The 23308-nt window shown below is 38.5% G+C and overlaps 1 protein-coding gene across 1 annotated transcript; it reads left to right on the forward strand.

Annotated features, from left to right (window-relative positions):
• The first annotated feature begins 4076 nt into the window (after positions 1-4076).
• LOC131533833 (beta-1,4 N-acetylgalactosaminyltransferase 2) lies at positions 4077-22411 on the forward strand. Its single transcript, XM_058766266.1, has 11 exons — positions 4077-4120; positions 6971-7030; positions 7121-7258; positions 7359-7465; positions 7995-8032; positions 8813-8993; positions 11203-11289; positions 11963-12144; positions 12225-12368; positions 20999-21224; positions 21597-22411. Exons 1-11 carry the CDS (start codon positions 4077-4079, stop codon positions 21776-21778), a joined length of 1389 nt encoding a protein of 462 aa, XP_058622249.1. The 3' UTR covers positions 21779-22411.
• Positions 22412-23308: the final 897 nt, after the last annotated feature.

The raw sequence follows: 23308 nt of genomic DNA on the forward strand, positions 1-23308 counted from the left end.
TTTATTCATTTTGTAGAATTGAATTTTAAATTAACACAATACTGCATGGTATCGTGATACTACTTGGTATCGTGATACTTCAGCTGGCATAGTATCGTAAGACATTTTTATGGTATCGTGACAACCCTACTGTATATGTTTTCAGGGTCACATCAGTTGTGCACAGTGGTTTATGTGCTAATTGTGCGTTGTAAAGTTCTCTTGAAATTTGAGAGACAGCCGCTCCAGTGTCTAATTCCATTTCCATAATTTCTCCTTCTACCTTTGGTTTAAGACAAATGTGTGACAATTCCTCCTTTTTAGTTGTCACATGCAGTGCAAGCTCCGTACCTGTAGTGTCGTCACTAGATGAGTCCTTCACATCCATCTGATGAACCTTCTTTTTCTGTTGGAAATTTTTCACCTTTTTTGATTTGGCCTTGTTCAGTCATGTGTTTCCCTTTTATTCTGCATACTCTGGAAATGTGGACTTTTTTACCACAGTTGTGGCACTGTTGCTCTTTGAAATAGCAGTCTTTCTCATTACGGTTTGTTCTTCCACAACGGTAGCACTTATTTCCTCCTTTCTTTTTCAAGGACAGTGCATGCACTTTCAAAGAGCTACTTAACTGTTGAGATTCCCTCGCGGCCATTTCCATAGACACTGCAATCCCCACTGCCTTCTGAAACATGAGAGCTGCTTCCGTCAATAGCCGCTTCTGTACAGACTCCGTTTTCAGCCCACACACAAAGCGATCGTGCAGTGCGTCTTGCAAATGCATCCCAAATTCACAGTGTTCACTCAGCTTTTTAAGAACTGCAACATACTGTGCTACTGTCTCCGTTTCGTGCTGACTGCGGTTATGAATCCTAAATCTTTCTGCAATAACGATCGGTTTCGGTGTGAAATGGTCTTTCAAAAGAGTCACTATGTCTTCGCACCATCATCTGGAACGATTAAGCTCCGCAGCAGTCCGTATGTAGATGAACCCATTACACTCAGTAACACCGTGACTCGTTTCTCATCTGCAATGTCGTTGGAAGAAACAAATTGCAACCTTTCTATGTAGGTAGCCTAAAAGCAGCGGCGTAGAATTAGGGGGGGACGCAAGGGACGTGTCCCTACCAATATCCAGTGACTACCAAACTGTCCCTAGCAATAATTTTGATCAAACAATTAAATATATGTATATGTTTTTATAATTTCAGATGCATCTGAAAGGCCATACCATTGATATTATACCTAAGAAGTTAAAGTAAATACGTTAGAAAACTGCACGCTTTCAACTGCACTGCAAATAGAAAAAAACACCTGCAAATTAAGAAAACAACTTCATCAGTTTGACAACACATGCTCTGCAAATGCTCACAAGACATTCAAATAAAGAAACACACTGCAAATAGAAAAAAACACCTGCAAATTAAGAAAACAACTTCATCAATCTGACAACACATGGGCTGCAAATACTCACAACACAACTAAACAAAGAAACGTGCTGCAAATAAAATTCTGTATTTGTTTGTGTTGTGAGTATTTGCAGCACCTGCTGTCAAATTGATGATGTTTTCTTAATCGAGAAGCACAGCGCTGCATAGAACAACTCACAGGTATTGCACCCAATTCAAGACAGCAGTCTAAAACAGTAAATATAAAAATTCACTTTAGAAATTAACAAACATGCATCGAGGTGTTTGAAGTACGGTATTTGACAAAGCAGAGCAAATGGAAAGAGAAAGCGCAACCTATGGCAATTATTAGATACTGACAGAAAGACGAACGTTGTGCAGAAAAATACACAATCTTCCAGCCTAGGATAAAGTCATTATGAACATTAACAATAATTTGGGACAAATATAATATGTATTTTATGGTATGTATGTGGCAAGCAGGATTTGGAACATGCATCCTGAATCGCCGCGGACAGTCTTTAACTTTAAATTCATGTTGTTCAACTGAATGTACAAATCAAATTGGTAGCTGAAATATTCACATAATAAAAAACAACACTGAAATAAGAGCGTGCGGTTCATTTGTCAATCAAATGTGCATGAAAGTTCCGTTACTACAGCAACAGCAGAGTTTTCTTTCAGAATCATCCTGGGTCCAATTCGATTAATATTAAAATAAAGTGATGCGTGATAAACACACCAGGGTTTTGGGCTATATCCCCACCAATGTCAAAAGCAAACCTTGCCTCAAAGGCATCCATATGACCGATAAACACAGCCATTTCGTCGGGTGTTATTCCACAAGTTCACTCAGGGGCGGACTTAGCGATTTGGGGGCCCTAAGCAAATTCCAGGTTTGGGGCCCCCATACAATAACTATGTGTCCTTTTATGCTTAACCCCTATTTTGCTTGCTCGCTCTAGTTTTTAGTTTATTTATCCCTTCACAACCAGTAATTAGTCAACTTGCTGCTGTTCTAAAGCCAAATTAGGCTACCTTATTTTTTTATTTATTTTTTTTCGGATCACAAAAGGAAGACATTATCAAAAAATAAAGAAAGAAAGAAAGAAAAAAAATGAGTGCACTTGTCTATTTAATAAATTGTAAAAATTTTCAATCTTTTTACAAACATAAAACTATCCCTTGCAACTCATTCCATATTCCAAGTGTTTATTATAATATGGAGTGAATTTTGTGCCAATATTCAACAAACAAATCCAGTGTTTTGCAAATAAACACAATCTGCTTTGCAAAGAAAAACTCGACTTGCAAACAAACGCAAAGTGATTTGCAAATACAAAACTCTATTTGAGAGAAAATGCAGAGGTATGGACAAATATATGTATTGTGTGTTGCAACTGTGAGACTCCTTTGCCTTTTTATGAGGAAACTTGGCTTTATTTTCTCACAAATGCGTGCAGGCAGATTTTCTCACACGTGCAGTTGAGAAACTTTCTTTTCCAAAAACAGCAGATGGCGCTGTCCGTCAATTTACGCTAGTCTCCCGAGACCTGAAATACCTCTTTACCTTTTCAGAGGTATGAGTGGGGAACAGGTGAGTTTCTGTCTTACTATCTCTATAATTAACCATTTAGATGTTTTCAAAAAGTGACCCGTGTCAGTGAAATTCACAACAAGTGCTGTAAAACCGTTAACATGATTGATTAGGTCAAAAGTCAGGAGTGACATGGCTAAACATAGCCATTTTTATAGGGAAAGACTGCCTAGTTAAATGTTTAGCCATGTCACTCCTGATTTTTGATGCATTTCTCCGCATTTGTGAGAAAATAAAGCCAAGTTTCCTCATAAAAAGGCAAATGAGTCTCACAGTTGCAACACACAATACATATATTTGTCCATAACTCTGCATTTTCTCTCAAATAGAGTTTTGTATTTCAAATCACTTTGCGTTTGTTTGCAAGTCGAGTTTTTCTTTGCAAAGCAGATTGTGTTTATTTGCAAAACACTGGATTTGTTTGATGAATATTGGCACAAAAATCGCTCCAGATTTATAACCCTTATTTTGCTTGCTTGCTCTAGTTTATAGTTTATTTGTACCGTCACAACCAGTAATTTGTCAACCTGATGCTGTTCTAAAGCCAAATTTGGCTACCTTATTTTTTGAGATTACAAATGAAGACATTATCCAAAAAAAAAAAAAAAACTTGCACTTGTCCATTAATAAATTGTAAACCTTTCCAGTCTTTTTACAAACATAAAATTATCCCAGGCAACTCATTATATATTCCAAGTGTTCTGAAGGCATACTGTAGGCTTTGCCAAGAAAAAAATCGAAAATGATTATTATTAAGGGAAAATCTCCAGTCATTGCATTCGTGCATTTATACGAGTACGCGGCAGTTCGCGCCGGTGCGCCTAGGAGAAGCACACAAGAGAGTCATTTTGAACCATTAAGATAAATACAATTGTTACTTGAAACACAATACTTTCTTTACTGAGGTGAATCTCTGTTCTGAGACAGGCAGCCTAGAATGCGCGCAAAGAGCGCTCCCTCATAATCACTATAGCTGTCTCTCACTTCAATTCATTGCGATCTCACGACGTTCCGTTAATAAGCTCTACACTGTACAATGAATCTCTTATTTACATCGTATCTACACTTTGTTATAATGAGATGATCCCCGAACATGCAGAACTCACAGCACTTGACAAAAACTAGGCATTTTGATCGGTAAGTGGATTCTAACTTAAACACTTCTGGTCACTGCGTTCAAGAAATCAGCGCACATGTCTGTGAACGGCTACACTGCAACGCTGCAGATATGTTTCGCCAATATCAGATGGGGCCCCCTGATTCCACGGGGCCCTAAGCGGCCGCTTACCTCGCTTATTGGTTAAATCCGCCCCTGAGTTCACTACATACATCCAATCAAATAAAGCAGTAGCCAGACAAATCAGGCTTTCGAAAATACAATCCTCGTCGCCAATATGTTATATCTTATCTGTTATATAACATGAATAATACGCTGAGACGAGTGCAGTATCAACTCACTTCTTATTTACTGAGAACTCTGAAAACTGTTTTCTTCATTGATAGCATACAACCCAGGGGAGTGGTCTTGAACGCACCCTAGGGCGCTGAAACATTCTGTCACGCTGATCACATCTCTAATGCTGTTAAACGGAATGCCATTTGAGAAAGATCCCCCAAAATTACAGAAATTACCGGTAGAAATATATATATAGGCAATTATTTTTTTTTTTATTTTTAAATGCGCACGCTGGTTTGGGTCCCTCCAAGATCCTCCTCCTAAGAGTATGTCACTCCCTTTTTTCACCTGCTGCTCTTTAACAGGTACCATTCTATAAAGTATCCTCATAACATCCTCTACAGTAAAGCATGACTTTACTTTGACGCTTATAGCATAATTTGAGTTTCAAAGCTTCATTTTGATGTGGATGGCCTATAGACCGCTTAGGATAAAGAAATAGCCTACATTGTTTTTAAATGCGACAAATTTCATAATGTACGGATCCCACAGAACTTTATTTATCATCATTCTTTTAACGGGCTTCCTGTTCGCGTTATTTTATATTAACGGGGATTTTTGGAGTAAACATTCACCACGGATATTGAGGTAAGCGCCTCATAGCTACATCACTGAAAAATGACTTTTGACTAAATGTAGGCTATTTCGTTTGTTTCAGTCGAATAAAAACACTTGGCTGAATACAAACACGATGTTACATGGATCACATTTTTAAATCAAGAATTTTAAAAGTTTTGATGCTCAATAACGTAATATTTCGTGTATAAGAATTCAGTAACACTAATTTGCACATGACTAACTAACTAATTCAAAATCCATAACCACAATGGCATATTACTTAACAATTGGTTAATAGTGCAGTGCCTCAACAAGTAAAGTCATAACATAATGATACCTTTGCAAATCATTAGCTAATGATTAATTAAAGCAGACAACTAGAAGTTTAAAGGCGTGGCTTCAACCCAATGTACAATTAACATACTTCATTAGTTAATATAATATGTTATTAGGTAATTAATACATTATGACACATTTAACTAATAGCAATTTATTGATTACTTAATCTATGAACCATATAGAATGTTCATTAGTTGCTGATGCAGAAATCATTAATGGTGAATAATTGAATGCAAATTTGTGCACCCTTATTGTAAAGTGTTACCAAGAATCCTTAAGTGTAGGTCTATCTTTTTACATAGTCATTATCAGAATACTAGAGAGTCACTGTCAAATAATTTCAAAATTAAGTTTTTCATACTATTTAATACATTTCATATTAATTTATAGGCTAGCTTTATAGGGAGCAAGCTAAAATAACAGTGCATGATGAATGAACAACAATAAAGCTAAAGTACAAATAAAACGTTATGTTAGGCTAAGGAAGTTGTTAGGTAGCCTACAGACGACAGGAACATTGTAAAATCCTATAATGTGCCAAATCTGGTACCCAAAATTAGTTCTGTCTGGTATAGGCTACAAAACATTTCAGGTTTTGTCTGAGATCCAAAATCCTTCAGAATTGAGTCTGAAACGAGTTGACAAAAAATTATTGTCTGAAAACCATTTTCTCAGCCCAAGAGACAGACAGAGGAGATGAAATAATGGTAAAAAAATAAATTAAATAATAACATATAGATATTATATATCTATCTATCTATTAGATAGATAGATAGATAGATAGATAGATAGATAGATAGATAGATAGATAGGCAAAAAAATTATATGCGTATTTGCTTTTTAATTCTTACTGTTAAAATACTTTTTTTTCTTCCAAAATTTGAAAACCCCCTGCTTTGCCTGATAAATCACAATGAACCCTGCAGGCACCATATTAGGCTACGCTCTTAAAAATGCTGGGTTATTTTTTCAACTTAAACACTGTTTTGAGCCTGTTATGGTGCTGACTGAAACCAAATTTGGTCCTTTCAATGAAAGTTTGTTCACTCGGCAGCCTTATTTGCCTTATTTGCCTCTCCAGACAATGCGGATGTGCAGTCATGTGCATATTGCACATTGCACTTTCTCCTATTCATAGTCATATTTGTGCCACGTTTTTGAATAGGCCTAAAGTCTTTGGGTTAGCCTGACATGTGTTCTGCACCACATTTACCCTGTCAATGAGCTAAAATCAACCCAAATTGGGCAGTTTTAACCAAATAACCAAGTTTTAATCAAATGATAAAGGTACAAAAGCTGTCACTGGGGCGGTACCTTTTCAAAAGGTACAGTTTTGTACCTATTAGGTTTAAATATGTACACTTTAAGTACTAATTGGCACCTTTAAGGTACCAAAATGGACCCTTTAGGTACAACCATGTACCTTTTGAAAAGGTACCGCCCCAGTGACCGCTTTTGTACCTTTATTTCTGAGAGTGTACAGTTAACTTAACACTCAACTTCTTTAACTTAACACAAAAGTGATTTAATTCTGGTGTGGAAGATATTAGACATGATTCACTCCTGCTTCAGTTTTATTTGGTTGCAGTTCATGTAAATTGTACTCAAATTAGTTTTTTTTTTACTCACACAAGTTTCTCAAGATTCTCAAATTGCAACCGTGACCCAGAGATCCCAGACTTTCCCAAACCAAAGTGAGTAGATTCATTTCATTTTGATGAGCAAACCAGATGCAGTAATTTCCTTGTTTCTGATTTTCATTGATTGCTTGTTACATGTCACAGTATAGGGCCTTTTCGCAATGGGAATCCAACACCCTGTACCTGCCAAAATACTAAGCCAGCAGACCAGTATGTGTCAAAAAATGAGATGGACGACCTGCAAAAACGCCGGGCAGAAGAGTTCAGACAACACCAGATCAGGTTACTTGCAATTTTTCTGATCTCTTCAGCGTTGCACAAACTCAGACATACATATCTGACTGAATGAACCATTTAAAAAAATGTGGCATGTGTCTTTCAGGACAGGGAAAGAAAATGATGTTCTTATTCTCGTCCCCGCCAACACCCCGCTCCAGTATCCGATGAGAGGATTCAGAGTGACTCCTATGAATAAAACACTCATTCCTGGTGAGTCTGATTTTTGTCGATCCTTTATTTGATTTCTATTGATCTCAGGTTTCTCAAATGCATCTCCAGAAGGTTACAGAGAGATATACACATCCTATTAAAAGTTTTTGTGATGTTTTTGATTGCAATCTCTTTATTCTCACCAAAGCTGCATTTGTTTGGTCAAAACTACAGTAAAAACAATAATATATTAAAACATCATTTCAATTTAAAAGTTTTCTATTTACTGTAAATATATTAAACAACGTAATTTGTTCTTGTGATCAAAGCTGAATTTTCAGCATCATTACTCCAGTCTTCAGTGTCACTTGATCCTTCAGAAATCACTCTAATTTACTGAGAGAGATTAAAAAAGGAAAATAAGGAATTTAATTGTTTTATTCAGCAAGGATGTATTCAATTTATTAAAAGTGAAAGTAACAAAAACATTTAAAAAACATTTTTTGGTAGTGCATATGAATAAAAATAATTCAAATTCAACATGGCAGTGTCTATTTATATTAATTAAAGAAATGTATCCTTATTAAAGGTCTAGCACTGCAAACACAAAAGAGAGCGGTTTACCAGGTTTGTCCTGCTGAATATGGTGATCTCACTAAAGGTGGTGGGTTTTATTTTATTGTTATTGTTATTATGTTATTGATCTCAATCATTGGTTTATTTCAGATGGTCTCTGTAATAATCTGCTGTTTCTCCTTCTTTTAAGTGATCCTTTGTAAGCTTTTGATTAAAACTTGTTAAAGGTAGGGTATGCGATTTTGGAGAGGCTAGCAATAGCAAGCTAGCTTTGAAAGCATAAGATCCCACCCTCCCTGCAAATCACTCTCCAAAGCCACGCCTCTTCCAAAACACATGACCGCACACAGGCAAAGCAGATGCTAACCAGCAACGCAATGATGTTGGTGGAGGATTGAATACAATGCTGTCAGATTACTTCATGTCTCATTCACCGGTGAGAAAACATTACAGTACAAAATGCGTAATATTACAATAATAACGCCGTCCATTCTCTCTCAGTCTGCAGTAGCGGAATGGAACGCGCTGATGACGTATCATGTCTGTGCGAACAGGGTGTACATATGTTGACAGGCAGGTAGGACAGCCTATCATAGTCCTCGGACCGAAGGATAAGATTGGATGAACATTTTATGGTCCTATGCCTTCCACAGACAATATAAATACATTTAGACCACTTAACTTAGTGACTGCTATCGGGATTTGAAGAGACTTTCAGCCAGCATAAGATCCAAATCACCTACCCTGCCTTTAATATGGGTGTTTTTTTTAAAAGGAGTCATCAAGTGTGATGTGTATTAAATGAGATCACAGGATATGAAACCTCTCCAGGTGTCTCTAAGGGTTCAGAAAGGAGTGCTCTCAGTGCTGGATGTCCAGGAAGGAGAGCAGGTGGATGGCCAGAATGAGAAACATCTGAGCATCTCATCCAGCAGCCTCCAACAGTTCAACGACCTGCTGAGCAGACTGACTTACACCAGCACCATCTACCACATCAAGACTGAGGACCTCGGTACGTAACCTGTGACCTAAATGGATAGTTCACCTAAATTTGATCATTGTTTACTCTCATGTCATTCCGAACCTGTTTAGACTTCTTCTGTGGAACACAGATTTAATTTTTTTATTTTTTAATGTTGGGGTCCAAATAACATTGGACCTGACTAACAGAAGAAAGAAAAAAAAAACACTTTTCAAAATGACTTGGGCTTGTCTAAATATCCACTTTGCACTTGACCATTTGTCTACTTACTTAGTTAACTTAGTACTTACTTACTTAGTTAACAACTGCTGCTTCTGTCTCTTTTTTCTTGACAAGAACCATTGTTTATTTAGACACAGAATGTCTTTACAACCACATCAAACAGGAGACTTTTCAGACCTGCACTCCACTTCACCTCTGTGACAGGCGCTAGTCAAATGAGTACGGAAAAGCTACAGGTGACAAGGGAGCTTCAGTAGAACATATATTAGTAGTGATCCGCGTCACATTCAGCAGCACCAGCTCTTAAAATAATAGCAGCCAAATAATCTAATAACCCAGCTGCTGTTATGTCTATTAAAGAACAAAAGAAAAAAAGGAACTCAATAACTTCTGTAGCTTTAAGGATTCATCTATATTTAATTTAGAACTTAGTGTTTGATACATTTTTTACGTTTCTGTATATTTCTGCTGAGGGGCACAGGTAAATTAGACATTTATTATAATGGGTTTATGTGAAGATTTTAAGCTCACTTAATTTAGAAGCTGTTATGGTAACACTTTATTTCGATAGTCCACTTTAGACATTCTACTAACAGTAATGGCTCGTTTCCACTGAGCGGTATGGTTCGGTACAGTATGGTACACAACTATGTCCGTTTCCATTGTCAGAAGTTGTGAATGGTACCAAAATAGCGAACCGGACCGTGCCACTTTTTTGGTACCCTTCCGTTGGTGTACCTAGCACAGCAAAGGGTACCAAAAGGGTGGAGCTAAACTCACTGCAGAACGTTGATTGGTTGACTAGAATCATCACTTGTGCATGATACAAGGGGATAAAGCTTCTCCTTCACTCGTTCTGCTCTGCTGTGTTTGGATTATTACACAGAGTCTTATCAGAGTGTGCAAACACAAAAAAAAATATATGACAGTGTATTTTATAATTTAATATTTTTACACAGACAAGCCGTTTCTCAATATGTGTTCTTGTCTGTTCTTGTGGACTTGTGAAACGTCATTGCCCAAAAACCCATGTAATTTTCAAAATATTACTGTTATTGTGTTATGAAATGTAGTTTTAAGAGTTTTAAGAGGCGAGAATGTAGTTGTTTAATTCTCAAATCTGCGGTTTATTTATAAAGATAGCGCCTATTTGAAAATTTGCTCATGTATCCGCCTCGAGCAGCCTTACGCTCGGCTAGTCCTTCCGACATTTGCCGCTGCCTCTGATGTCTCTGTAGTGGTTAAACATGAGATACAATTCGTTGTGTGTATATTTAACAGGTGTTTGTGGTCTCATGAATCTATTATTTGTTCCTGGTCATATAGTTTTGACTGAGCACAAAGTTTAACTTTATTAGTGAAGACCGCAAGTCTTTTAGAACTGTTCATTAGCCGATGGGACACACTTATAGTGTTGTAAAAACGCAAGTGTTAGAGCTTTATTTTGATTTACTGAAATGTCTGTTCAGTAGTCTCTGTAGGAAATGACAATTTAGTAATTGTGGTGTTTCTAATTAAGTGATAAAAAGCAGTTGCAAATGTTGTACAAAATAAACATATCCTAAAATGTGCAACACTTTTACTATCAAATAATAATAATAATTATTATTACTATTATTATCATTATTATTGTTATTATTATTATGATTATTATTATTATTATTATCTAATTATTATTCATATTTAACTTACACTGCAAAGGCTTCAGCGACCCCTTGCAAGATCTCGGAAAAAGTTCTGCTCTGATTTTTTTCCAGAGCATGATGCATGATGGGATATGCTTAGCCTCGATAGTGTGGATTTAGTGAGCATTAAGGGAACTGTTCTTTGGAGTGTTTAAGACTTGAGGCAGTCTTGAGCACTTACTTCCAGTTGCATGCACACGTTCTCAAGTGGCCAATTTGGACAAGCCCTTGGAAATATAATGAGTCAAATGGATCACTAAATAAATCATCACTCTTTAAGTTAAAACGTTAATCTGAATGTATTGACTTTACATATGCGTTCATGTCCTTAGCTTACTTCTCTTTTGAGAACCATCAGGTCATATTCCCAATTGAGATCAGACGTTTGTCAGTTCCTGTTCTGTTTGACCCAGGAAAAGGTGAGCTCAAATACTCATACTTACACTGCAAAAAAATAAATGAATGAATGCTAATAATAATCTGTGACACTTCTGGTAAAAACAAACAGCAGCTGTGGTTATCTGAACTGTACCTTAAAAGATATGGCAGCATTTTAGGTATTACAGTAAAATACAGTACATTTTATTAATTGATATAAAGTTTATATTCCAACCTGCCTTTATAATGTACTAACCACAAAAACAGGTGATATTTAGAAAGCCATATAACGAGTCAAAGTTCATGCACACTATTGGAAAACACTGTTATAGTAATAAACATCACATGAATATAATGCAAAAAATTAACAACATATGATGTAACGGAAAACTTTTTGTTAATCAATCATCAAGTTTTGACCATATCATTTTTTACTAACATTATTTACACGCTGTTCTCAGGGTGCAGTGTATGCTTCTGAACAGTTATTTTAGTATCATGTTTATACTTTTACAGTATTTATTAATATTCTGAATAGCATTTATTTTTATATATTCAGTTTTCATTTTAGTTTAAGTAATTGTGTCATGCACTTTTGTCATTTTCTTATTAGTATTACAGTGTAATCACAGTATCTGTATCATGTGAACACAATCACCACACTGACCTGTTATGGGCACATAATTCTCTCTCTCTCTCTCTCTCTCTCTGTAGATGTGAACTCTCAGGTGACTGTGCTAATTAAAGCATTTCTGCGATACAAAGAACTAAGGGTCCTCATCAACAGTATCCGTTGGGGCTACCCAAAAATAAAGATCATTGTTGCTGATGACAGTCTGAACCCAGAGAAGGTGGTCGGTGACAATATAGAGCACTACATAATGCCCCCAGCACAGGTACAAACGTTAGGGTTTTAAAACTGAATGGTATTGTAATTTCCTTGAAGTGTAAAGGTTACTTGTTTTCACTGTTTCAGGGCTGGTTCGCAGGCAGAAATCTGGCAGTCTCCCAGGTCACCACTAAGTACTTCCTGTGGGTGGATGATGACTTTGTGTTCCTGAATGAGACGCGTATTGAGAGCATTGTGAACATCATGGAAGCTGTTCCTGAACTAGATGTGGTAATTATGTCATTTATATCATCTTGATGACATCTGTAATATAATTTAGAAGATTTTTTTTTTAAGCTATCTGCTCACCAAGGCTGCATTTATTTGATAAAATACAGTAAAAACGGTAATATTGTGAATTATTATTTATTATTATTTTTTTTAAACTGTGTTCTATTCTAATGTACGTTAAAGTGTGATTTATTCCTGTGATGCAAACCTGAATTTTCAGCATCATTACTTTAGTTTTAAGTGTCACATGATGCTTTAGAAATCATTCTAATATGCTTATTTGCTGCTCAAGAAACATTTTTATATTATTATCAATATTAAAAAAGTTGTGCTGCCCAATATTGCTATGGAAACCATGGTACATTTATTTTCAGTATCATTTGATTAATAGAAGTTCAAAATAAGAGCATCTATTTGAAATATAAATCTTTTGTACCATTATAATTGTCTTTTACTGTCACTTTTGAGCAATTTAATGCATCCTTGCTTCCACATCCTAGTCGAATGTGGTAGTTCACTATTAGCTAATCAGTAACTTCTTTTTTTCATACCTCCCCAAGAACTACTAAGAACTACTTTATACAGGTTGATAATTAATATGAATAATACATAATGTATTATTAATTCTAAAGTGAAGATCATGATAACTCCCTAGTAACGACTGAAATCATTGTAAGCTTTTGAGGTTTTTGTAAAGTATTGAATAGTAATTATTCAGGTGTTACTACATCCTTCTAAAGGAATTAGTCATTATTTGGATCAGTATTCTAAAGTGAAGATCGTAATAACTCTCTAGTAATTACTGAAGTCATTGTAAACTTTTGAGGTTTTTGTAAGGTCCTGGTTAGTAATTCATTTTGCTAGAATTGGTAACACTTAAATCATTACTAGTGGGTTAATGTGATCTTCACTTCAGAATACTGATCCAAATAATTAGTAGTTTCTTCAGAAGGATGTAGTAACACTTGAGTCATTACTATTCAAAACCTTACATATATTCAAAAGCTCACAATGACGTCAGTCAATATTAGGAAGTTATGATGATTTTCACTTTAGAATACTGATCCAAGTAATTAGTAGTTCATTTAGAAGGATTTGGCAATACTTGAGTCATTACTAGTGGGTTACCATGATTGTAGTGTTCTCGTGCAGTGTGTTGAAACTCTGACTAAACACCAAGTTAAACCGTAGCCAATGAAGACAGAGTCGTAGTAAGGTTGATCATTTACTGTCACTCTTCCTCATTAACATTTGCGGTGAAAACTGTAATGAAACAATACAACAATCTTCAGAATCCAGTGTCTTGACTAACATCGCATCATGAATGACTGTAACATAAGCATAAACTACTGTTCTCACTGTAGCAGCAGTTACAATGTCTATTAGTATCACTGAACGCTTGTACACAATAGTACACAACTGTTTTAGCAACTTATCAAACATATTTTTAACAAAATCATTACTAATATATGATCTTTTACATGTCTAATGTAATATCAATGAACTTACAGCATTGCCTCTGTGATGCTTTTAGAGGATGCAATGGATTATTAGAGAGAGCACGCTATGTCTGTCTCATTGTTTTCATGAAGAACGGATCACTCACAGGAAGTGACTAAACAGGAAGTGATGTCATCACATGAAACAAATAATATAATTTCTTTACAAACGAGGTAGATAAAGGAAAAGTAATTATGAACTTCATATTCACTTGAGAATATGTACTAAAAATATTTAAAGAACTATTTGAAAGTTACATTCCTTAAAGGGCAACACACTCCCGCCTGACCTATGTGAGGTCACTATGAACCAGTGAGCGTGCTAAACCTTAGTCTCTAGATCAGTCTTTGGGTAGAAGTAGAACAACTTCTGCAATTGGCCTTAGAAAGGTTTTAATATTGCCTTGGTCAGTTGTTGTGACCTCAACCTTTCTTACATGCCCATCCTTTCCAGGGAATACGGCAGAGATTCTGGCCATGGGCCAACAGTTGCGGCTATCTGCTTGTCTCTGAGCAGAACTAGATCTCCCACTTGAAGGTTTCTGCGGTACTGTCCACTTTTGTCTGTGTTGCAAGCAAGGTAAGTATTCGCGGCTCCAGCGGGTCCAGAACTGGTTTGCAAGAGCCTGAACTTGTCTCCATTGCTTTGTGTACAGGTCCTTGTCCGAGAAGTCTCCGGGAGGAGGCGGCACCCCTGTCTTCTGTGTAAGGAGTATTGACGGTGAAAGTATGAATGGTTGTTCTGGATCTGCAGACACAGGTAGGAGTGGTCGTGCATTAATGATAGCAGTCACTTCTGCCATTAGTGTGCAAAGGACTTCATGGGTTAGCGGTATTCAGCTGCAGAAACATTGAATCTAGGATTCTTCTGGCAATGCCGATCAGGCGCTCCACGAGCCTCCCATGTGAGAACTGTGTGGTGGGTTGAATTCCCAGCTGCATCCTTGCTCACTGAGGTACCTTTGCACTGTTTTGTCCATTCCAAGCTCCTTGCACGCTCCGATGAAATTGGTACCGCAATCGAACGGAGCTGTTTCGCAGGGCCTCTGAGTGCAAAAAGCGCCTGAGAGCATTTATGCAACTTGACGTGTCCATAGACTCAATGATCTCGATGTGCACAGCTCTCGAACTCATACAGCAGAACATGATGGCCCACCGCTTGCTCTCCGCCTGTCCTCCTCTGGTGCGTCTGCTTGTGACAGACCAGGGTCCAAATACATCGAGCCCCACATATGTAAAGGGAGGGCAGACTTTGAGACGTTCAAATGGCAGGTCCGCCATGTATTGTTCTTCGAGCTTTCCACGCAGCTTGCGACAGGTTATGCATTTGTGGAGTACTGAATTGATTAGTGACTTGCCTCCCAAGATCCACAGTCCTGCTGCCCTGATTGCTCCTTCTGTCAGGTGACGCCTTGATGTTTCACTTGCTCATGGTGATGTCGAATGAGCAATAGGGATATGTGGCTATCTTTGGGGAGAATTATTGGGTTTTTTTCCGCAGTTGCAACCTCAGAGTACTTTAGTCGTCCTCCAACACAAATGAAATTGTCCTCCATGATCGGACTGAGTTTCCAAGCAGCTACTTTTGGATACAGCTTGGTTAGCTTGGAGGGCTGACAGTTCTTTTGCAAATGCAGCCTTTTGTGTTGCTTTAAGGATAACATTCCTTGCATGGTCAATTTCGTCTGGAGCACGAGGTAAGTCACATCTGTGCCAACCTTTGCATTTGCTGTTTTGGTTCGTGTGCTTAAAGGATTTTGCTATGTGAACTAGAAATGCTACTCCTCTTACTAGGGAGGTGAAGGTAGAGAACCGTTGGAATCGGTTAGAGGTAAGCTTTGGTTCTTCCAGGTTAGTAGCACATGTTTGTACTTGTGGTCGGATTTCTGAATCATTTTCAGGTTCAATTAGTTCAAACGTCTCAGTTATTTGTGTTTTTTCTGCAGGTGGCTGACGCAAGAAGGAGGGGCCGGTGAACCAAGAAGTCTGTGCCAGGCAAGATGCAGGTAAAGATCGCGACGCATGATCTGCAGGGTTTTCTTCCGTACGTACGTAGTGCCACTGCTCAGGTCTCGAGGACTGACGGATGCGTTGGACTCTATTGTGAACATACACATAGAATCGTTTTGACTCGTTATAAATGTAACCGAGCACCACTTTGCTGTCGGTAAAAAACTTTATGTCATTTAACTCAAGATCTAGCTCATCCGCAATGAGATCTGCCATCTCTACTGCTAAGACAGCAGCACACAGCTGGGATTGTAGGCTCGGACAGGGGTACTAGTTTTGCCTTGCCCATAACAAATCCTACTTGACTGGCCCATCTTTCTGAATTACTTTCAGATATGCCACGGCACCTATGGCCTTAGTCGATGCATCTGAGAATACACACAATTCTGTGCGCTGCTTCAATTAGTGAGGTTGTTGTGTATGTACGTGGAACATGAAGCTGTTCTAGGTCTTGGAGAATCTCTCCAGGCTTCCCATTTACTTAGTTTGTCCTCCGGGAGTAATGTGTCCCAGTCTGACTGTTCAGAGGTAAGTTCTCTGAGAAGGGCTCTTCCCTGGATCGTGACAGGTGCCAATAGACCCAGAGGATCAAAAACACTGTTGACAATGGAGAGGACTCCACGACGGGTGAATGGTTTGGCAATAGTCGATGCGGAGTAGGTGAATGTGTCGGTCGTGATCTCCCATAGCAGACCTAAACTCCGTTGTGTGGGTGAAGTTTCTCCACTCAGATCTAGGTCCTTGATTACTGGAGCACAATCTTCCAGTGGAAAAGCTTCCATGACTGTTTGAGAGTTCGAAGCAAACTTGTGCAAACGGAGGTTTGACTCAGCTAGTGAAGCCTGTGTTCGTTGGAGCAAATCGATTGCCTCAGCTTCGGATGGTACGGATACCAAACCATCATCAACATAGAAATGTCTTTCCACAAACTTGATGGTATCAGCATCATGCTCCTGTGCACCTTCTCTGATGGCTCTTCGCAACCCATAAATGGCCACAGCAGGAGATGGCCGATTGCCGAAGACGTGGACCTTCATTCGATACTCAATAATTTCCTTGTTGACATCGTTGTCCTTGTGCCATAGGAATCGGAGGAAGTTACGATGGTCATCACGCACCAAGAAACAATGGAACATCTGCTGAATGTCTGCTAGGATTGCAATCCTCTCTTTCCTAAAGCGTAGCAGGACGCCGACAAGGGAGTTATTGAGGTCGGGACCTGTGAGGAGCACATCATTGAGAGAGATGCCTGAGTAACGAGCACTGGAATCAAAGACCACCCTGATCTGATTGGGTTTTTGTGGATGGTAGACCCCAAATGTAGGAAGATACCAGCATTCATCCCCTTCTCTCAGTGGCAGCGCAACCTCAGCATGTCCGTTGGTAAAGATCTTTTCCATGAATGCCACATACTGTTGCTGCATCTCAGGTTTCTCTTCAGGGTTCGTTGCAGGCATGTGAATCGATTAACAACTTGCTCCTTATTGTTTGGCAAGCGCTGGCGTGGTTCTCTGAACGGTAGAGGAGCTACCCAGCTGTTAGCATCGTTTCTGTAGACGTTTGTGTCCATTATTTTTAGGAAAGCTGTGTCTTCCACGGATGGAGCAGGTTTGTTGTCATGCTCAGTTCTGCTGAACACTGTCTGTCCAAGCGTCTTCTCAGTTGCTTTGGTAGATGTGCTACCACTTTGCTGCATCTCCTTGACCTGCATAAAGCTCGTACAGGGTTGAAAAATTGAATTGCGGCCGCCTTCCAGCACGTTGGTCTTGAAAGTGTTGACCGTTGGCCTATGTACATTACCCAGGCACACTTCTCCTATTACTACCCAGCCCAGGTCCAGTCGTTGGGCAAAGGGGGCGTTGATTGGTCCATTGACCTGCTGCCTGACCTTGTGTGCCCTAATTACATCTCTTCCGAGTAGCAAAAGTATTTCTGCTTCGGTTCTAGTTCTGGGATGTGCTTGGCAATGTGTCGGAGATGAGGCTGGCAAAGGACTGCACTTGGTGTTGGAATCTCAGAGCGATTGTTCATGATCTCATGACACTCAATGAGTGGTGGAAGAGAGATGAGAACTTTTCCATCCAGGGATTCAATCTGGAATCCTTCTGTTTTCTTGCCAGATGTTTCTATGATGCCAGAGCAAGTTCTGAGATGATATGAGAATTGTTCGCTCTCCACATTGAACAGCTTGAAGAATTCAGGTCTGGCTAATGACCGATTGCTCTGGTCGTCCAGAATTACGTAGGCTTTGATAGCCATGTCCTTGGAACCCTTTGGGTACAGCTTTACAAGGCAGATTTTTGAGCACGAGCGGCCCCACTGACCTGGACCACAAACTTCTGTACAGCTTGTATTGACAACAGCCATATTAGAGTGATCTTCTCCCTCCCCGCCATCCTCTTGTGACAGTGAAGGAGCCTTGACTACTTGTGGCAATGGGCCAGGGTGCATGGCTGCATCATGATTGGTGCTACTGCATTCAGAGCATTTTACGGAAGACTTGCATTCCCTGGCGAGGTGAGAAACCGAAGAACAGCATTTGTAACATATTCCTTTCTCCTTGAGGAAGGCCTTTCTGTCGTCGAGGAGTTTGTTTCTGAATGTTCTGCATTTTTTCAAGGGGTGCGGTTTATTGTGTAATGGACAGATTTTGTTAGGGTCATCACTGACTGCACACACGTCTGTTTTGTGAACTGAGATGGGTTTGTTGGTTTGGAAACTCTTCACAATGGATCTGTCTGGTTTCACAGTTGTTGTAGCACTGCTTTGATGCATAAAGCTAGGATCATTTCGCTTCTTTGCTTCACGGCACACAAAGTTACAGAAATACTCAAAGGGAGGAAAGCGACCGTGATTTTCTTCTTTGTACCATGACCCAGAAGTCACCCACTTGTCTTGAAGCCCATATGGAAGCTTATCTACAATTGGTGCGATTCCACGTGAAGTGTCAAGGTATGACAGACCTGTGAGATAACCATCTTCTTTAGCACCTTGGATTTCCATAAGCAAATCCCCGAGTTCACGTAATTTGGTGTGGTCTTTAGCTGAAAACCTAGGAAAACTGTCTAATCGCTGAAACAGTGACCTTTCGATGATTTCTGCTGCAGCATAGCACTCATGTAGTCTTTCCCATGCTTTGTGTAAAGCAAGATTGGGGTTACTGACATGCACTGAGCGGATCCGTTTCACCATTTCGCCAGATTCCTTACCCAGCCATTTCGTCATGAGGTCCAATTCCTGGGTTGCTGTGAGGTGAACTTCACGAGCTGCACTGGTGAATGAGGAATACCATGACCGATAATTTTCAGGCTTATCGTCAAATTGGTACAGTCCTGAACTAACGAGGTCTCGCCGGGCTAAATACTGTGCCAAAGGCTCTGCCTGAGGTGGTGTGCTAGCTGGAGGAATGTAATGAACAATGTAAGGCTTAGCAGGTGCATTCATGATGGGGCTGGTCCTCCCAACTTCAGACTTAATCACACCTTCAGACAGATCAGATAGGTTAGTTGCAGGTAAGTGCATACTATCAGCTTTCTCAGACCTTGGCTTGTTTTTGATAGACTGTGCGTGTGAAGTGTCTTTCGCAGCTGGACTCCATGTTATGAAGCTGTTATGCGAGTCAGCATGAAATGGAGGAGCGACGGGCAAAGCTGAAAAGAGTGGAGGGGGAGAATGATTCTGAAGGTTGATTTGAGAATTGACATATTCACTGGTACGTTCAATTTTAACTTTCTCTGACTCAGATCCTCCTCTTTCCATTGCAGCATGTGTTGCTAATTCAGCATCTTCCAGCACTTGTGCCTCCACAGCAGCTGCATCAGCTTCTCGTTGTAGCGTTAACACTTCCAACTCAGTGTCTATTCTTACTGTTTCCAGCTGATTTTGAGCTTCTCTTGTGGCCTTTTCCATTTTCAGTTTAGCCTCTTGGCTGGCATATGATGCTCTCACTTTGGCGGCTTCAGCTCTGGCCCGGGCACGGGCTGCACTCGACGATGATGCGGATGACTTGCCACTTTTTGTGCTGCACACAGACGCCTTGCTGCTTGTGGCCATCTTATCCACTTTAACATCAAATAATGCTTTTTCACTGTAGTGTTCTCGTGCAGTGTGTTGAAACTCTGACTAAACACCAAGTTAAACCGTAGCCAATGAAGACAGAGTCGTAGTAAGGTTGATCATTTACTGTCACTCTTCCTCATTAACATTTGCGGTGAAAACTGTAATGAAACAATACAACAATCTTCAGAATCCAGTGTCTTGACTAACATCGCATCATGAATGACTGTAACATAAGCATAAACTACTGTTCTCACTGTAGCAGCAGTTACAATGTCTATTAGTATCACTGAACGCTTGTACACAATAGTACACAACTGTTTTAGCAACTTATCAAACATATTTTTAACAAAATCATTACTAATATATGATCTTTTACATGTCTAATGTAATATCAATGAACTTACAGCATTGCCTCTGTGATGCTTTTAGAGGATGCAATGGATTATTAGAGAGCACGCTATGTCTGTCTCATTGTTTTCATGAAGAACGGATCACTCACAGGAAGTGACTAAACAGGAAGTGATGTCATCACATGAAACAAATAATATAATTTCTTTACAAACGAGGTAGATAAAGGAAAAGTAATTATGAACTTCGCATATTCACTTGAGAATATGTACTAAAAAATATTTAAAGAACTATTTGAAAGTTACATTCCTTAAAGGGCAACACAATGATCTTCATTTTAGAATTAATTATTCATTATGCATAATTCACATTAATTATGAATCTGTATACAGTAGTTCATAGGCGTTCTCAGGATATATGAAAAAAATAGTAGTTATTGGTTAGCTAATAGTGAACTAGCAGCTTTAACTGAGCGCTATTACTTAATAAATCGTTAATCAGAGTTTCTTGTTAGTTAATAGTTACTACAATGTTAAGAGTGCATTAGCCATTTGTTCCTGTGCAGTTATTCATTAATGACAGAACAGTAGTCTAAAGTGTTACCGAGATCTGTATTGTGTCCAATAAAGATAAAGATCTTATCAGATACAAATCCTTTTTTTTTTATGTTTGCAATTTTTTATTTTTTTATTTTTTACATTCTCTCTCCATCAGGTTGGTGGTCAAGTAGGAGAAAATCAGTTTTCCTTCCAGTTACAATACGAGGAAGGGAACAGCGAGGAAGGCGGCTGTATCACACGCGTCCATCGTACCCATGCACCCCTGCCGGGTTTCAACGGCTGCTTCTTTGCTGATGGAGTCGTCAACTACTTCCTGGGCCGGACAGACGCTGTGCGGAGGGTCGGTTTTGACCCGTTCCTCAAACGAGTGGCTCACACTGGTAAGTGGACCTCAAAACGTTCAGAGCAAATGAAGTCACCAATTCATTTTAGATGAGCTCTATTATTAAAGTATACCGAAATGACCTGCCTAAAGTTAAACAACATGTTTTGACATATTATATTCATCTGTTGTGGTGAAATGATTAATGGTATCCAGGCTTAGGTCATAGGTAATTTAAAGCATGGGCGTAGTATACAGACGATCTTGATTTATTGTTCAAGAACAATAGTTTATGACAAATGGAGAAATTTGAACATGGCTGATTCATGATCCATGGTGAACAACCCATAGACAAGCCATCTGAGATAATAAGCGTTTGATCAACATGAAGAACAGTTTGTTTTCATTGTGTTTTTCCAACTATGTACAGAATTCTTCGTTGATGGGCTTGGAGATTTATTAGTTGTCACCTGCAAAGGACTCAGAATTGGTCACCAAAAACACAGTTCCACGAACAAGTACAGTTCCTACAGGCATCCTCCCAAAAGTGATTCAGAGGCAAAAATGGCCCACCATTTTTTCAAGAACCATCTCAAATGCATCAAATATTAAGGAGCCTTTCAGGTGAAATATGCCATTCCTCACACCTTATTTATCATTGGATTTTTTTTTTTTGGCTTTACAAGTCAAAGGTTTGGATCTACTCATTCATATGAAAGCTTGTTTTTGCCATTGAAAAAAACAAAAAAATTAATTGCTACTTTTCACAATGCTGAATTTTTTCTCACAATTTAGACTTTGTTTCTTGCAGTTCTGACCTATTTTCTCAGAATTGTAAGTTTAAATCTATGTATTCTTTTTTTCATCATTCTGAGTCTATTTCTCACATTTTTATTTACTTATTTAATTTTTTGCACAGAATAAAAAATTGTGACTTCTTGTAAAAAATTATGACGTTTTCATAACGTTTCTCAACTTCATGCATCCTGGGATGTTTTTAAACACTATTGAAGGAGTTCACAAGTATGTTGACTGGTTTTGATTTGGTCTTTCATATTTTAGCATTTTCATATATTATTTGTTTTTAGAAAATTCAATAGTAATGTTCCCAGAATGTTTGCAAAGTTTTAAAATTGAATTTTCTCTTAATGTTTACATAACCAATACATGTAAGTATAATATAAATATAAGTGTCAGATTTGTATTTTATTGTTCAAAATCAAGTGGCCAGCAATGTCACCATTTCCACCAAAGCCGAAGTGTCATCAATCCTTCACCTTTGTATTTCAGTTTACTTGATCACTATTGTCACTTGTATTGTTGTGCCAATAAACAGTCAATGCTCTGTTGTCATTTTATTTTTATGAGTAAATGATATATTCGTTTATATTCTTGAACAGAAAGTCATTAGCTTATGTATCCACCTTATTTTGCACCACGGAAGTAAACTATTTTCTGCGAATGTGTGACTTCTGATTCATAAACTACAGTAAAAACGCTAAAATACACAAAATACTACACCCTGTAGGCCTATGTGTTATGTGTAAAATGCCTTTCTGTCGGCAACCCTGTTGCCCACTTCATATTTTCCTTTCAGTATTTGCCTCAGAGGTTTGCATAAAAACAGTTCATTTGCATTTAGTGTCTTAGTCCTGTGTTTGAGCACAACTTCTCTCAATTTCTGTTGAAATGCATTCAGCATTGTTTTAAGGTGGTTGTTTTCTCATTGGGAAACAGACCTCATATGTGTCTTTGTGATCTGGATCAAATTCAAGTGAGCTTTAGGAAGAACAATATATGCTCAGGTCGCATGCAAATGAACATGAAAGAACACCTGACTGCTCTGAAATTAGGAAGAATTAATTGACTCACTGTGTTTCATTTATCTCTTGTTTAAAATCTCCCTGTGGTCTAAAATATTGTTTCAAATGCTTCAAATACACTTCACGATTGATAGGAATGATATGCAGTTGAGTTTACAAGTTCCATTTGCACTTGACCACATAATTGTGTCTCCAGAAAAAAAAAAGGAAGTAGCCTATGACAATTTTTTTCACTGTTTTGGTAGAAGTAAAATGTACAAACAACCAGGGCTGCGTTTCCCAAAAGCATCACAAGCCTAAGTTGATCGTAGCTCCATTG

This window comes from Onychostoma macrolepis, chromosome 25, assembly GCF_012432095.1.
Source record: "Onychostoma macrolepis isolate SWU-2019 chromosome 25, ASM1243209v1, whole genome shotgun sequence".
NCBI lineage: Eukaryota > Metazoa > Chordata > Actinopteri > Cypriniformes > Cyprinidae > Onychostoma > Onychostoma macrolepis.